Raw genomic sequence first — 15,046 nt, forward strand, 5'->3', positions numbered from 1 at the left:
CTCCACTCTGAAGGGCCACGTGAGCAGACCTGGCTAATTGGAGGCTCAGTGATGGGTCAAGGGTGGGCATGTGATCCAAGCTGGGCGAATGAGAGCAGGCATGTGCTGTAACTACCGCAAAGAGGTTCTCTGTCCTTAGGGATGACTGAGCTGGTTGATCTTAAGCTTGAAGGTGCTAGAGGCCCTCTGGGCACCTCAAGGAGAGTCGAGTCTACCTGGAAATGAAGTTTACCTGAGGAGAAACAGAGACCCGCCGTCCTAATGAGGTGGACTGAGCACCCGGATCCTGCTGCACCTGAAGCTCCGTCTTTGGACTTTTCTTAAAAAGAGCCTCAGTACTGACATGAGCTAAGGCAGATGTGATCATGAGGCTCTGTGACCTGGGGAGAAGACCAGGGCAGGGGCTATAGTGGTGAGGGTGGGGGTCAAGTAAGTCACCAGAGAGAGAAAAAGCCAGGGAGATCATGAAGGCCTTGAATGCCAGGATAAGGAGCTGTGATCAGATTTGAGTTTTAGCAAGTTCCCTCCCACGGCAACAGGGGCAGGGAGTGGAGGGGGTGTGGAGGCCAGGAGGCCAGGAGGCCAGGGAGGAGACCCAGGCCCGGCTAGAGCTGAGGCCCATGACAGGAAGAAGACACCTCCCTGGCAGGGCCCAGGCGAGGTCTCGGGACACCACTGCTCTTGCGGCTCTGACCTCTGCAGGATGAGGTGAGCCCACTCACCAGGGCCTCAGGCTGAGAGGACAGCGTACCCAGGCCCAGAAGGCAGTGCCTCCATTTACAGTATGGTCGCCAGGACAGAGTAGGGGCAGAGACCACATGGGGTCGAATCCCAGCTCTGCTACTTCTGGCTGTGTAGCCTTGGACAGTCACTTGACACCTCCATGCCTCAGTTTCCCCAACCATAAAATGGGGAGAATCATAGTACTGAACTCGCGGAGTTGTGAGGGTTAAATGAGAAAATGCGCAGAGAGCTTAGAACAGAGCCCAGCACAGAGTAAGACCCCAAGCTGTCAGCTCCTGTTATTATTCGAGTTACTATCCTCTGGGGGCCTGGGGGTGCTCCTGCCCTGTCCCCCACATGGGTGGGGAGGCGCGTGCCTTAATTCACGGAGCCCTCGGAAGCAAGGTGTGGGGAACTCTCGGAAGCAGGGTGTGGAGAGCTCTGCTGGAAAACTCTGCTGGGCGTCAACCCCGGCTCAGCCAGTGCCTCACAGCTGTGGCGCCTTGGGCGGGCCACTGCCTCTCTCTGAGCCTCAGATTCCTCATCTGTCCGCTGGGGCCACAGTCCCTACCCCTGGAGCTGTTGCGGGGAGGTAATCTCAAGAGTGTGTCAAGAGGGGCCAGCCCCGTGGACGAGTGGTTAAGTTCGCGTACTCCACTCCACTTCAGTGGCCCAGGGTTTCCTCAGTTTGGATCCTGGGTGCGGACGTGGCACCACTCATCGGGCCATGCTGAGGCGGCGTCCCACATGCCACAACCAGAGGCACTCAACTAGAATATACAACTAGGTACTGGGGGCTTTGGGGAGAAGAAGAAGAAGGAAAAGAAAAAAGAAAATTGGCAACAGACGTTAGCTCAGGTGCCAATCTTAAAAAAATAAAAGAAAAATTTTTTTAAAAGTACGTGTCAAGAGTGTGGGAGGGGATCTACGGGGTGGCCCCAGGGTGCCAAACGGAAGATGACCCAGTCCTGGCTTCTGACAAGCTCCCTGTCAGTTCAGCAGGCTGAGGCTGGAGAGACAGATGGATGGACGAACAAACAGACAGAGCAACCACCTCTGCCCCAGAGCCTCTCCCCAGGTCCCAGCCCGAGGCCCACCCAGGAAGGTGGCAGCTATGCGGCACCTGCCCCACCATGTTCCCAGACCCCCAGGGCTCACCAGCCAGATCCCAGGCAGGGACTTCCGGCTTCTGTGTCCTGCCGCCAGGCCCAGCCTCCCGCCGGCCCAGGAGCTCCCTTACCACCCTGACCTCGGCCTTCGCTCTCCCCCCTCTGGGCAGTGCGCACTCCCACCAGCTCAGGCAGAGGCAGGATGCGCCTCCCTGGGGCGCTGCCCTCGGGAACTTCAGACCCGCCTGCTGCCCGTGCTGGGCCTGCTGGACCGGCAGGACAGCAGCCAGGGCCAGACGGACAGCTGTCCCCTGCCCACCCTGGTCAGGTGTCCCGCCCCAGCGCCCTCTCCAAACCCTGGGTCCCCGGGGAGCAGCAGTCCCTCTCTCTGGGCAGCAGTCCCAGAGGGATGAGAGGGCTCAGCCCCGACCTCTGCCTGCAGGTCCCCCATTACTTACCCGCCTCTCCAGGGGTCTCCCGGCTGAGCCCACACAGCATGTCTGCTATTGTCTCCCCAAGCCCACTGACTCCCTCGGGAGCCACGCTGCTTGGCCCCGCCCTCGCCCTCCCCAGGGAGGGGCTGTGGGAGCCAAGCTCACAGCTCCCACTGGCTGGGCACCGAGTCCACCCACTGCAGCGGGTGGCTCTCTGCTTAAAGGGGACACGGCCGTGTCCAACACCCCTCACCCCCACGGTCTGAGTCTGGGAGGGGGATCTTTGAAGACAGTGCATCTGGGCCTCCCCCAAGGCCCCCGGGCAGACAGAGCCCCAGGTCCAGTTCTCCTCCTAACTTGTGCTGGGACTTTGGTAAAGGATTGCCCTTCCCAGGCCTCAGTTTCTCCATCCGCAAGAGGGGAGCAGCGCATTCCAAACTCTTTTTTTAAGTAGTATATTCCAACAGAACCTTGCACAAAATTGCAGGATGTAAACCGGATAAAGCACAGCTGATGGACGACGCTAGGGCGGCTGCAGGTCTCAGGCGAGAAACCCTCATGCTTAGAGCCGCCGGGGCCTCCCACTGACACTCCAGCTACCCCCCAGGCCGCAGTTTCCTGAGCCCAACAGCCTGCCACACGGAGCGCCCCACCCCACCCCAGCTTTTGGGGAAGACCGAGCAAGCTGGGCAGAGGATCTGCCCGCCTCTGGGCTTGATGGGCAGGGGCAACTGGTCCCAACTCCAGCCCCAGCTGGGCCTCAGCCCTGTGCCTCCTGGACTGTTCCACGCCAGCTCAGGACTGACCCGGACAACCTGACAGACAGCCAGGGCCCCTCCTCCAGCTCTCTAGCGGTCCCAGTTGTCCATCCCACCAAAGTGTGTTGGCACCAACTGAGGGCCAAACACCATGTCGGTGCTGGGAGAGGGGTGGGTGACAGCAGCGCGGGCGTCAACAGCCTGCACAACGACACACTGCAGCCGGCGGGATGCAGCAGCGAATACAGACGAGAGCCCGGCTCCCGGAGTTCTGGTGCGTGCAAACAAGGAGGCTCAAATTTGCTCCGTGTCAGTCAGTGAGCGAGAGACTGCAGCCCAGCGGCTAGGGACTGGGGGCTTCTTCTGGGTTCCCTCTTGAGCAGTGCCCCCCACCATGGAATCCAACCCAAAATTCCTAGGTCACACACACCGGCTCCTGCCAGCCCAACACTATTGGCACCTTTGGAACAATCCAGACTCTAAATTGGGGGGCGGAGGCACTTGTACCCTTGTACCCACAGATTCCTGCTCCTCCCCTCTTGCCCACTTCCCAAGGTGACTTCAGGCATGTCCCAGGGGACAGGGCCCAGGTTCCAGGCAAGGTTCTCTTGGACCAGCATTGAGGCCAAAGGTCACAGCGAGATGCCAAGGGTTTAGTCGTGGGAGGTCTGGCGAGTACAGAGAGGGAGGACCTGATCCTATCCGAGCGGCATTTGCCAGAACTGGCCTGCAGGGGAGGGGGCGCAGGCTCTGGACGTGCCCACGGCGCCGGGTGACGGTCAGCAAGTGGCTCGCAGTGAGGGCGCAGACCATCACCTGGGCACAGAGGCCTCCGAGGAAGCCCGGGCGCCACCCCAGGCAGGAAGGGATACGGTCCTTCTAGGTGTGTGAACTGCTCTTAACAGACCTTTGCCCCCCATTTACAGCCCCCTCAGGCAGGAGGGCTGCGTGGCCTTCAGAGTCACACCCAGCCCCTTTTGCAAGAAAACACCTGCTCACACACAGCATTTAAGGGAGAGCAAAGACAGCCAGTTGGGAGCCGCGCCCTGCGCCTGCCTCTCGCCACCTCTCTGGGTTCACTACTGTGAATGAGAAGCTCTGGGAAAGGTCACGCCGTGGGTTGTGGGAGAGCTGCCGTGCAGCGTTTCTCTGGGTGCCTGCGATGCTGGGATGCTGGGACTCAGACACAAGGGGACAGGTAGGAAACAGCGTCCGCCCTCTGCCCTCAGCCCACGAAGCACATTTTCATTTGATTTTATCCAAGAGTATGTTTGGAAGCAACTGTTAGTTCATTTTGGAACAAGGCAGGCTTTAAATAAACATTTGGCACAGAAAGGTTGAGTCACTTGCCGAAGCTCACTCAGCTCTAAGGGTGGAGCCAGGTTCACACCACAGAGGTCTGGTGCCGGCACTGCTGCTCTTAAAGGTGCCGCCATGGGCCTCTCAAGATTTCACGGGTTTGTCAAGGGGTCCAGGAGTGCAGATGAGGAGCAGTTAGCTCTGCTGGGGGTCCACGGAAGAGGGGTTTGTGAGCCTATCTTTGAAGGATGGGAAGAATGCGCCAAAGGGGAAAGCCACTGCAGGTGTGTGTCCACGGTCCAGCCCCAGAGACTATTGAGGAGGCCAGACAGGAGGTGGAAGGTCTCCTGGAGTCTCCATCCACCAAGTGCTGTCCACGCACCAGCAGCCTCGGCACACCCGGAGGTCACCAGCAAGGCAGCCTCTCAGGCCCCACCCAGGCTGCTGGATCCGAATCCACGTTTCCACACGCTCCCCGGGGACGCAGATGAAGCTTGAGAAGCGCTATATTAGGAGTCTGGCTGGCATCCCGCAGGCAACAGGAGCCCAGGACGGTTGCAGAGAGGGGGGTAGAAGGCTCTGGAGGGACCTCTGACCCGAGCACCACTCAAGGGAGAAGGCGGCAGGGCCTGGGAACACGCCGCAGGGCCCCTCCTGGAGCTGAGAGCGGGTAAAGCTGCTGCTCAGCCCAGTTCCAAAGACGACCCTTCCTGTCCAATGCCGCCAAACCTCAGGGACGTGCAGGAAGAGGGACAGATTGCTGGGCAGCACAGCGGCTAGAAGCCTGGCCTGTGAGGGACCTGGGCCACCAGTGGCTCCCAGTCACAGCATTCGCTCCAGGTTTCCAGAGCTGTGGATGGCCCGTGAGCAGCGACTGGGCAGCCTGGGAGAGGTGGCAGGGCCACTGAGCTGGTGGGCAGCCCCTCCATGGTCAGGAGAGACCCTGACACCTCCACATCCTTAGGTTTTGTGAGACAGTTGAAGGATGGATTGCTGTGTGACCTGGGGCACATGTCCAAACCTCTCTGAACCTCAGCTTCCTCAGTTGCACAATGGGAATAACAAAAGCAGCCACCCCCTGGGTTTGGGGAGACCATGTGCTACTGAGTCAGAAAGCATTCATCCTTCCACTTTCCCGCCAAGAGGCTCACACCAACACCCTGAACAGACCTGAGAGGCAGGACGTCACAGTAGTTAAGCACACAGGTCAGGCACACCCAGGCTCCAATCCCGGCTCTGCCGCCCACAAGCCGTGACCCCGGGCGAGTCACTGCGGTCTGAGCCTCAGCTTCCCCACCCGGAGGAGCGAGGGGCAGAGGCCTTGGACGGGCTTTGCAGACTGCGAATGTCCAGCACACACTCAGGACCTCTTCCCCACACAGGGCCAGGCCTGCAGGGCCCTCCTAGGTGTCTCTTCACGGGACACCGCTGTTGGGACAGTCTCTGGTGTGTGGGGCTGTCCCTCATACTCCAGGACTCCCGGTGTCCCTGGTCCCTGCCCACCCAGGGGCAGTGACCCCCGAAAGTCGAAACCAAGCAACCCCACTACTGCACAGATGGGAAACTGAGACCCAGGGAGGCCCGTGTCTGAGGACCCCCAGCGCAGAGGGGGCCGGGACTCCAGCCTCCATCCTGCTCAGGTCCCTGGCTGAGTCCATCATTAACCACAGGCGAGCTGTGTCCTGAGCCTGCTGGAGGCCCTGAGTGACAGCCGGAAATGAAGTCTGGGCAGGAAGGAGGCAGAGATGGCGATCCGAGGACAAGAGAGATAAACCCTTTATTGCTGTTCAGTTGCTCCTTCCTCCCTCCCCGCTCACACCAGCTGGGGGCCAGGCCAGGACATCTGCTCCTCCCACCCTCCCCCTAGGTGTCAAACGTTCCCATAAGATGGGCATTATTGTTCTCTTTGAAAGATGGGGAAACTGAGTCCCGGGCCATGACTCCACTGGCCACAGGTGAGGGGCACTAGTGACCTCCTCAAGGGTGCTGTTTGGCTGTGGCCCTCACTTCAGCCGGCTGCCCCACATCCCCCGCCCAGCGCCCCTCGCCTGACCTCAGGGCAGGCTGGAGAGAGCTTCCGGGTAAGGCCACCCCAGTGGGCGCTCCCAGGCTGCGGCCCCAGACCAGCACTGTCCCTTGCCGCCGCCCTCCTCCAGCCCTGGAGGGCGAGGGGCACACAAGGCCAGGGGGCTCAGGTGGCTGCCGGAGCCAAGGCCGGCAGGCTGTGCGCAGACCAGGGAGGAAGCCCGGCTGGCCGAGTGCACATCCAGACATGGGCCAGAGGGACTATGGAGCGAGCAGGGTGTCCCCAGCTGCTGCTCCTGGGGAGTCTCTGGGAATCCTGACTGGGGAGGGTTGAGGAGCCACAGGACCAGACCTGGATGGGGCAGCTCCTCGGGCCTCCATGCTCCCCTTGACACCTGCAATGGCTTCCCTCCTAGAGGAGGGGACACAGGGCCACAATCATGCATGGGGCCTCTCTGAGCCTCAGGCTCCTCCTCTAAAGTGTGGATGAAGTTGTCCGTCCGCAGAGGGTTTCTCTTGAGAAGCTCAGTGAATAAACAGAACACCCGGAAAACTGTTGAATGCAGGGCACGTGGAGGTGACTGTCTCTCTGGTAACTTGCTCACTCAAAGAATGTTTATCATGCACCCACTATCTGCCAGAAACTAAGCTGGGCCCGGGGTCGCCAAGTGAGCAAAGAAGAGGCAGAGCCCACCTCTGGGGCTGCAGTCTAGGGGAGGGCAGAGGTCAAAGGAGAAAACATGCGGACACAGGTGTGTAACCGAGATGGTGCTGAGGGGAGTGGGGACACCCGCTCTGAGACAAGAGGACGGGGAGCAGAGGGCGGCCCCTGGTGCCGTGGCTGTCTGGGGAGGGCGGGGGCGCTCGGCTGGAGAGGAGTGGGAGGGGGCTCAGGGAGCCCCTGGAGGGCCTGAGGGACCTGACTTGTTTCCAAACAGTGGCAGGAGGGAACGGGCTACGGGGTCAGCATGGCGTGGGGTGGGGGGGCGGGGACCAGAAGGGAGGAAAGGGGCCAGGCACCTCAGAGGCAGGAAACCTGGAACCCAATTTTGTCTGCGCCTCAGGCCAGCCCCCTCCTGCCCTGAGCCTCAGGTTCCCCTTCAGTTGAACATCAGAGCCCTTTTGGAAGGATGGCCGGCCGGCAATGGAGGCGGGAGAGGTCAGACAGCACAGACTCAGGATGCGCCTTGATGCAGAACAAGAAAGAGGAAACAGCCTCAACTATGAGCAGACACCAGGAACGAGATCAGGACCGACGAGCCCCCACTGACTCTCAGAAAGGCCAAGATGAGACATGCAGACACAACCAGGTGCTGGGGAGCATGGGGGATGGGGCGTCACAGGCCCTGCGGGGGTAAACTGAGGCAGCCATGGACCCATGCTGTGACCCAGCACCCTCACTCCTGGCAGTTATCAAAGAGTGATTCCCGCCTTGGGTCCCTAAGGGGGAATGTTGTTGGAAGGTGACCGGGGTCTCCATCCTGGGGGAGGGGACGGGTAACGCGTGGTGGGCGCGCCCCACGGAACAGGACACAGCTCTCAGAAGCACAGCCACGTGGACAGATTCAGAAAACATAGTGTCAAGTTAAAGGCAGAAAGAAGGAGAAGGAGAAAAGGGAAGGAGGAGGAAGGAAGGAAGGGAGAGAGAGGAAGAATGAGACGGTCCCTGTAATATCATTTGTATGAATTAAAAACACACACCGAGCTCTCACTCACACGCAGCCAGGGCTCATGCGTGCGTGAAGACCTACTTCACAGAGCGACAGTTTCGAGGGAGGTAACTGGGAGTGGGGAAAGGGCAGGAAGGAGAAAACATAAGATAAAACAGAGCCAGAGCGGGTGCTAGGCTGGCCCAGAACCATGTGTGCTAGGAGCTGAGGAATTCGGCTCAACCCCCAGAGCCTGGGGTTAAAAATAAAAAACCAACAGTGCCTCGGATGGAAAGTTAAGAAGTTGGAGCTCTCTCTTGAAAGCGCTGGGAGCCATGAAAGAGTTTAGAGGGAGAGAAGGATGAGGTCAGCCAAGCGCCTTAGAAAACTGACCAGCCTGGGCACTGAGAGTCCCTGGGCTGGGACCGGGGTCAGCCCTCAGCCACCCTCCTCCCTACATCTGCTCCAACTCTGCCCACCCGCCCTGGTGCTGCCTTTCAAGCAAAACATGAAAGAGAAAAACATGAGAATAAATGGGCAAGTAGTCAGGGTTCAGCCCTGGGAAAGAGCAGCATCAAGCGTCCCAATCTCAAGATGTCCATGTGGCCATGGCAGCAGCCCTGCCCTGCCCCGCCCTGAGCATGGAGGCAAGAGGCCAGGGTTCGAGGCCCAGCCACTGCTCACACAGCACCTACTCCATGCTGAGAACGTTATACATAACGTCAGGACACCAGCGTCTCCTGTGGAAGGGACTACGCCCCAATGGACCTGCTAGAGCTCAACCTGAACAAAGGGCGCCAAAGAGGCAGGGCAGCCCAGAGGAAGTCAGGGAGAGCTGCCTGGTAGAGGTGGTGTTTGAGCTAAGCCTGAAGGGACAAAGGAAGCAAACACTCAAAGATGAGGCGGGAAAGGCCTTCCAGGCAGAGGGGACAGCCCGGGCAAAGCGGGGAGGTGGGAGGGTGTGGAGTGTGTGTAGGGAAGGCACCAGCCAGCATGAAGAGCAGGCAGGCTGGACAGGCAGCTGGGGTGGGTCCCGGCAGACAGAGAGGTCTGCGTCAGAGGAGAGTGCACTGAACGGGGCCTGCCTGGCACTGTGGCCACCATGTGGACAACATTCAGGGAGGGGCAGGCTCTCCTGAGCCCCCTCCAATGAGACGCTGGGGGCGTGGGGCACAGCCGGCTTGTGTGGCTGCTCCCAGACGAGCTGCCCCGAGGAGCGAGGAGGGGCTGGAGCCTCTGCACACGGCAGTCAGGACACAGCGACGCCCCCTTGCGGCTGGTGATCGACAAGGGTCTGGGAGGGGGGCCCAGCCCGCATCCTGTGGAGCAGAGACCAAGGGCCCGGCCTTGAGCCCAGGTTCCACCTTCGGGCTAACGCTGTACCCGGGATCCCACCATCCACCCTCCAGATCAAGCATTACCCGCCATCCAAATGAAAATGGCCCAGAGAAAGGGAAGGAGCTAACATTTATGGACCGCCTACTGGGTACTCAGACTTTATTATGTAGTGTCTCATAGAATCTTTCAAGAGCCCTGTGGGGTGGGCACTGCTGCTCCCATCTTACAGAGAAGAAACTGAGGCCCAGAGAGGGGAAGGGACTTGGCCAAGGCCCCCAGCTGGGATGGGCTGAGGGTCAGATCGCCAGAATCCAGTGCTCCATCCTCAGCTCCTTTACACGGGCTCTTCTCTCTGCCTGGAACTCCCTTCTCCCTTCCCCCTTAGAACCCAACCTAACGCTGCCTCTACCAAGAAGCCCACCCTGACTCTGCCAGGTAGGTCCCCTTTCCTCTCCCAGCCTTTCCTCCAATGTATTTGCTCACCTGTTCTTTTCCATTAAATGGGGGACCCTCGATTGTCTTGCTCATTGGTTTCAACCCTATGGTTTCTGCTGTCTGGTACAGCTTGTACACCTCCACAAACGGGGAGCTCACCACTTTATGAGCAACCCACCCTACTCCTAAACACTTGTGAGGGATGAGAGTCAGTCTGTTATCCTGAGCTGGAGCCTGCCTCCCTGTGGCTCTCCCAGGCCCTCTACCCCAGGACCACCCTGCAGAGACTCAGGGGCTGTGTGTGGACCAGGTCACGGCCTCTCAGCCCGGCAGGAGAGGCCACAGCTCAGAACCTGGATGTGGCTTCAGTGGGGACCCTCTAGCTCCCCTCCCATCCCGAGGGCCTCTCCTCGGTGTGAGGCTGGAAAGACTGGGTGGCCATTCACCCCATCGCTCATATGTTCGTCTTCAATCCCCTCTGGATCTCAGCGTGCTTCTCCCCTCAGTGGCCTTGGCTTCAGGCCCAGGAGGCTGGGAGGATCACTCTCTTTACAGACGAGGAAATTGGTGTCCAGAGGAGCATCTGGCTCCAAAGCCTTAAGCACAGTCCTGTAGACATGTTCTCAAAAGGGCTCTGTGTGACGGTTTCATCTCATTTTGTGCCCTCCCAGTGGACGCGAATACTGACAGAGAACCCTGGAGTTGGGGACGAATGGAGGGACCTCAGACAGGGGATAATCCAGGAAGGCCCATCATCCAAGGACCCTGCACAGCCCAGCTCAGAACACACCAGTGAGGTCCGGGAAGCACGTCCCCCACTGGTGGAGGGGAGTGGGGGCGCTCTGAGGGTTGGGGGCAAGCCCCAGCAGAGGCCACTTGTTTGAGAGCATGGCTTGACCCTGAAATTTCTGGGGTCGGCTGAGGCCCCACATCCATGGTCCCCTTGACATTGTTATGGAAGAACCACTGGGAAGTTGCCAACTCGTGACCCAACTGGCCGCCCTCTCTGCAGCCGTGCCTCCCCTCCTCCTCCAGCACCACGCACCCAACTGATTCCCAGGCTGGCGGAGCCTTCACATGCGCGGCCCCGGGAAGGCACTCTCCCTAATCCCTCGCTGCCTGGCCAATCCCGCCAGTCCTCCCAGGTGGCTCCCGCGTCCCTTCCCCCAGGAGCCTTCCCTGACCTTCCAGCTGGTTGTGCCTCACTGGGTCCCGAAAGCCCACGGGCACCCCTCACTTGTCAATTCCCTGGACGTCCCACCCTCTTCCTTGCCCGTCTACCCCTGGATGAGCCTGATACCGAAGTGGTGATGAGCATTCTCATCGGTGCTCCCAGCCTGTCGGCAGCCCCTCCTCCAGCAGCAGCACCACAGGTGCTCAGCGGGTCCCTGGTACCAAGGCCCGGCTCCACTCTGACTGGCCGGCTGACCTTGAGCAACGCTGGCCTCAACCTCCCCATGTGCAAAATGGGGGACATGTGTGGCCTCCAGAGGCCACCTCAGCCCCGACCTCCCAGCCTAGGACCCCTACCTCAGTCCCCAGCATGGGCCCCAGATGACCCAAGCTGTTTCCAAACCTCAAACGGAGCTTCCTTGACAGACCCATCCTGCAGATGGGGCGCCGAGACGCAGCGAGGCTCAGGGACCTCCCCCAAGGCCACCCGCAGGGACCCCGGCTGCCCCAGTTGTGTGGCTGCGAGAGGTCGCCGGGTATGTGCCCCGCCTCGCCCGCCCACCTGCCCACACATCTGCGTATGAGTCACCATCACCTCGGCCAAGACACCAAAGTGCGGGGGCTGGAGCGACAAGGTCAGCCCAAGGAGAGCGAGGGGGGCTGGGGGAAGCGGCAAAGAGAGAGCCTTCCAGCCACGGAGAGCAGAGTGGGGGTGGGAAGCACAGAAGGGAAACTGAGACCAGGAGGGGCAGGGACCTGCTCAAGGACCACAGAGAGTGGAGTCGGCCTCAGTCTCCTGTCTGATGGACCTTCTTTCCACTCCATCAGGCCGTCTCCCCAGGGACGCAGACAGGGCCGGCAGCCTTCACAATTATCTGGGCAATTAAGTCAGGCAGATGGTCCTGCTGGACTGAACGCTCAAGCCGACAAACGGGACGATGCTGGGACGTTGGCTGACGAGCTCGGCACTGGTGCTGCTGGGTGAAATGTGCCACTGGGACCTTCACTCACAGTGTGTGCCGGGATCAGAGGGCGTCCAGCCTGTCCTGCTCAGACGTGCCAGACCCTGTGAGAGGGACACAGGCTGGGGCATGGACAGAGGTGGTGGCCTGGTGGGGAGGGCGAGAGACTCTGTCCTGAGAGAGATGGGGGTGCTCAGCCTGGAGGGGCAAACTTGGGGGCCCCAACGCTGTCTCTGCAGGGCTGTCCTGGGGCAGGGGGAGCAGAGGGAAGGCAGAGAACCTTGGGGGAGCCTGGGGAAGACAGACGGGGGCCCCCTGCTGCTGGTGGGGAGGCCAGGTAAATGACCACTGAGAGACGGCTCTGTAGTGAGACCCTGGGGCTCGGAAGTCAGCTGGGGGTGGGGGACAGACTCCACCACTTCCTTCCCCCCGTGTGACCCCGGGAAAGTCACTTCCTGTGTGAGCATCCGTTTCCCACCTGCCAAAGGGTGATTTAGTTCACCGTTCACGGGGCTGTTGTGCGGATGAGAAAGTAGACTGGAAGTAGCATACAGCAGATGCCCAATAAATGCTTGGGGAACAAAGAACAGGTCCAGAGGCTTGCTCCAGGCTGCCGGATTCCAAGAACAATTCCAGGGATGGGTTTATCCCTAGCTCCTTGATAAAGGAAGAAATCCCGCTGCTGAGACGCTACAGCTGAACTTCTGGTGCCCCCGCTGAGGAGGGCCGAGGCCTGGGAGCGGGTGCCATTTGGGCACTGAGGTGGGGGGGGTCAGATCTAAGACCCTGCCGCTGCTGCAGTATGAGAAATGCCAGGAAGCAGACGTATGTGGAGGCGAGCCGGAGACAGCGGGAAGTCTCCTTGCAGAGGGCGAGGGAATGGATAATGCAGGGCAGACGCATCGGGGGCCTGTGCACCGGCCGTGGCCTCTGCCAGCCACGCTCTCGCCCTGGATAGCTGCGTGGCTCCCCCTCACCTCCACCAGGACTTTGCCCGAATGCCACCTTCTCAGCATGGCCTTCCCCAAACACCCCATTACCCCACGCCCCCACGCCCCGCACTCTCCCCACAGCACTCGCCACCACTGCCGACTTTCCTTACTTGTCTTGCTCCCTGGCTGTCATGCCTCCTGGAATGTCGCCCCCATGAGGGCAGGGACTTTTGTCAGTCTTGTTCCCTGTTCTACCCCCAGGGCTGAGAAGAGTACCTGGCCCATAATAGGTACTCAATCGATATGTGCTGAGTGAGTGAACAGCACAGGGTATTATGCTGCCTCACCATCCATCGATTCTGCCCACCCTACAGCCCTGGCTCCTCACCTCTCTCCTGGACCCCAGCACAGCCTCCTCCCTGCAGCCCCGCCTGTGGTCCGCAGAGTGGCCAGAGACTATTCCAACACTCAAAGCTACTCCTCCACTCTCTCCTGCTCAAGGACATTCCATGGCTCCCACTGACCCCAGGAGAGAGTCCAAGCTCCACAGCTTCTCGCCTCCTCTGTCCTGGTTCCCTTCTCCCCCGACACTCTCCACTCTGATTCAAGTTCTCAGTTCTGTGAGGCAGACCTTGCAAGCCTCCAGGCTTCTGTACAAGCTGTTCCTTTTGCCCGGAAAACTCCTACTCATCCTTAAAGACTTCAGCCTGCGAGCTTTCCCTAACTGTTCTCAAGCAAAATCATTGCTTCCTTCTCCAGGCACCTATTGGGCCCCCTACCCTGACCCCACTGAAGCCCTGACACCATCTATACATCGTTTCTGCCCTGATCTGAGCTCTCTGCATCAGGAACCACAAGTGATTCCCTTCTGGGGCTGTGACACCTAACACTTTAAAAATATCACCAATATTTAATAAAATAACAATTTAAAAATATTTTTGCAGCTGCCCAGTGAGTTAATTCAATATTAACCCCATTTTACAGACGGGCAAACTGAGGCCCAGAGTGGTGAAGGCACTTGCCCTGGCTGCACAGCTGGATTTACACCCAGCGGTTGACTCCAGGGCCTGTGCCCTGTGCTGCGTATCCTGCCTCCCTCACATCAACACACGTGAAATGAAAGCTCTCACTCTCAATAAAAAGCAACCATTTTACGCCCCCGCCCCCCGAGGCCGGAGCACAGCTGGTCCAGCACGGGGGTATCAGGGTCAGGCCAGCTCCGTAGGCCCCTCCCCTCCTGAGCCTCGTGTCCTCACTGTCCAGGTGGGGACAACGGTGGCCACGGTGGGGACCACCTGAGACGGGCCGGAGGTGAGCAGCGAGCGCCGGGCACCGCAGAGCTGATCCCCTCCCTGTGCCAGGTGCCGCTCTGCCTCTGCGGCCTGTGGCCAGAGCCGGGGCCAGCGAGGCCAGGCAGGGGGGGCTGCTCCTAGATTTGAACAAAGTCTCGAATTCCAGTCTCGGGGACGCGGGCGGGGCTGCGGATGGCCCTGTGGCCCAGGGACTCCCCTTAAGCCATCGCACGGTGAGGAACTGGGGGTCTTACCCAGGAAAGATGGGGAATACGAAGCCTGTTAGGAAACACGGGCTGGAGGTGGGGAGATGCGTGCTCAGCACTTAAGAAAGTCTCGGGGAGAAGACAAAAGAGACTCCTCCCGCTCCCCGGATCTCGAACCCTTCTCCCTGAGCTTTCACACTGTCACATGGACACACAGGCTGGGCGCGCGGGCCAGCAAGCCCCACGCGCCCCTGTCCCCCACCCCCCCCCCCCCGCCCCCTAGAGCTCCAGGAGAGATGCCAGGCCAGCGCACAGGGCGCCTCAGTCCACCAGGGGGCACTCCCTCTGCCGTCTTGGCTTATTTCCCGTCAGGGGCTTGCCGGTCCCAGACATGACCACCGCGGTCCACCGTGCATGTATGTGGGGTGGGGGGGAGAGGAAGCAAGCAGCTGGGCTGCTGAGGGGAAGATGGAGTTCGAGATTACCAGGAGTCTACCGCGGGCCGGGCCCTGCCAACAGTGCTTCCTAATCATCATCGCCATCTAGGGAGGGTGGCTTTTCTTGGATCCGTTTTACTGATGAAGAAACTGAGGTTCTGAGCGGACCACTTAGGACCTAAGAGTCAGGGGCCGGATTTGAATTCAGGTCTTTCCGGGACAACACAAGCACGTCCTGCACCTCCGAGGGGTAGAACCTGATCCACGGCATTTA

The 15,046-nt window shown here is 60.0% G+C and overlaps 1 protein-coding gene across 6 annotated transcripts in view; it reads right to left on the reverse strand.

Moving 5' to 3' along the window:
* The window catches only part of GRIP2 (glutamate receptor interacting protein 2), a 58,903-nt gene that overhangs the window by 42,163 nt on the left and 1,694 nt on the right, over positions 1 to 15,046 (reverse strand). For 4 of the 6 annotated variants that reach the window (XM_046652952.1, XM_046652923.1, XM_046652971.1 and 1 more), the window contains exon 1: positions 2,291 to 2,317. The exons of 1 other annotated variant lie outside the window; for it this stretch is intronic. Coding sequence is in view for 1 of the 5 variants with exons in the window: in XM_046652942.1 (XP_046508898.1) it covers positions 2,291 to 2,330 (40 nt within the window). In the remaining 4 variants the exon portion in view is untranslated. Of the gene's footprint in view, positions 1 to 2,290; positions 2,364 to 15,046 lie in introns of those variants that run through there. One more of the 6 variants, XM_046652942.1, reaches the window with a different exon arrangement.

This window comes from Equus quagga, chromosome 1, assembly GCF_021613505.1.
Source record: "Equus quagga isolate Etosha38 chromosome 1, UCLA_HA_Equagga_1.0, whole genome shotgun sequence".
In the NCBI taxonomy this organism is placed as follows: domain Eukaryota; kingdom Metazoa; phylum Chordata; class Mammalia; order Perissodactyla; family Equidae; genus Equus; species Equus quagga.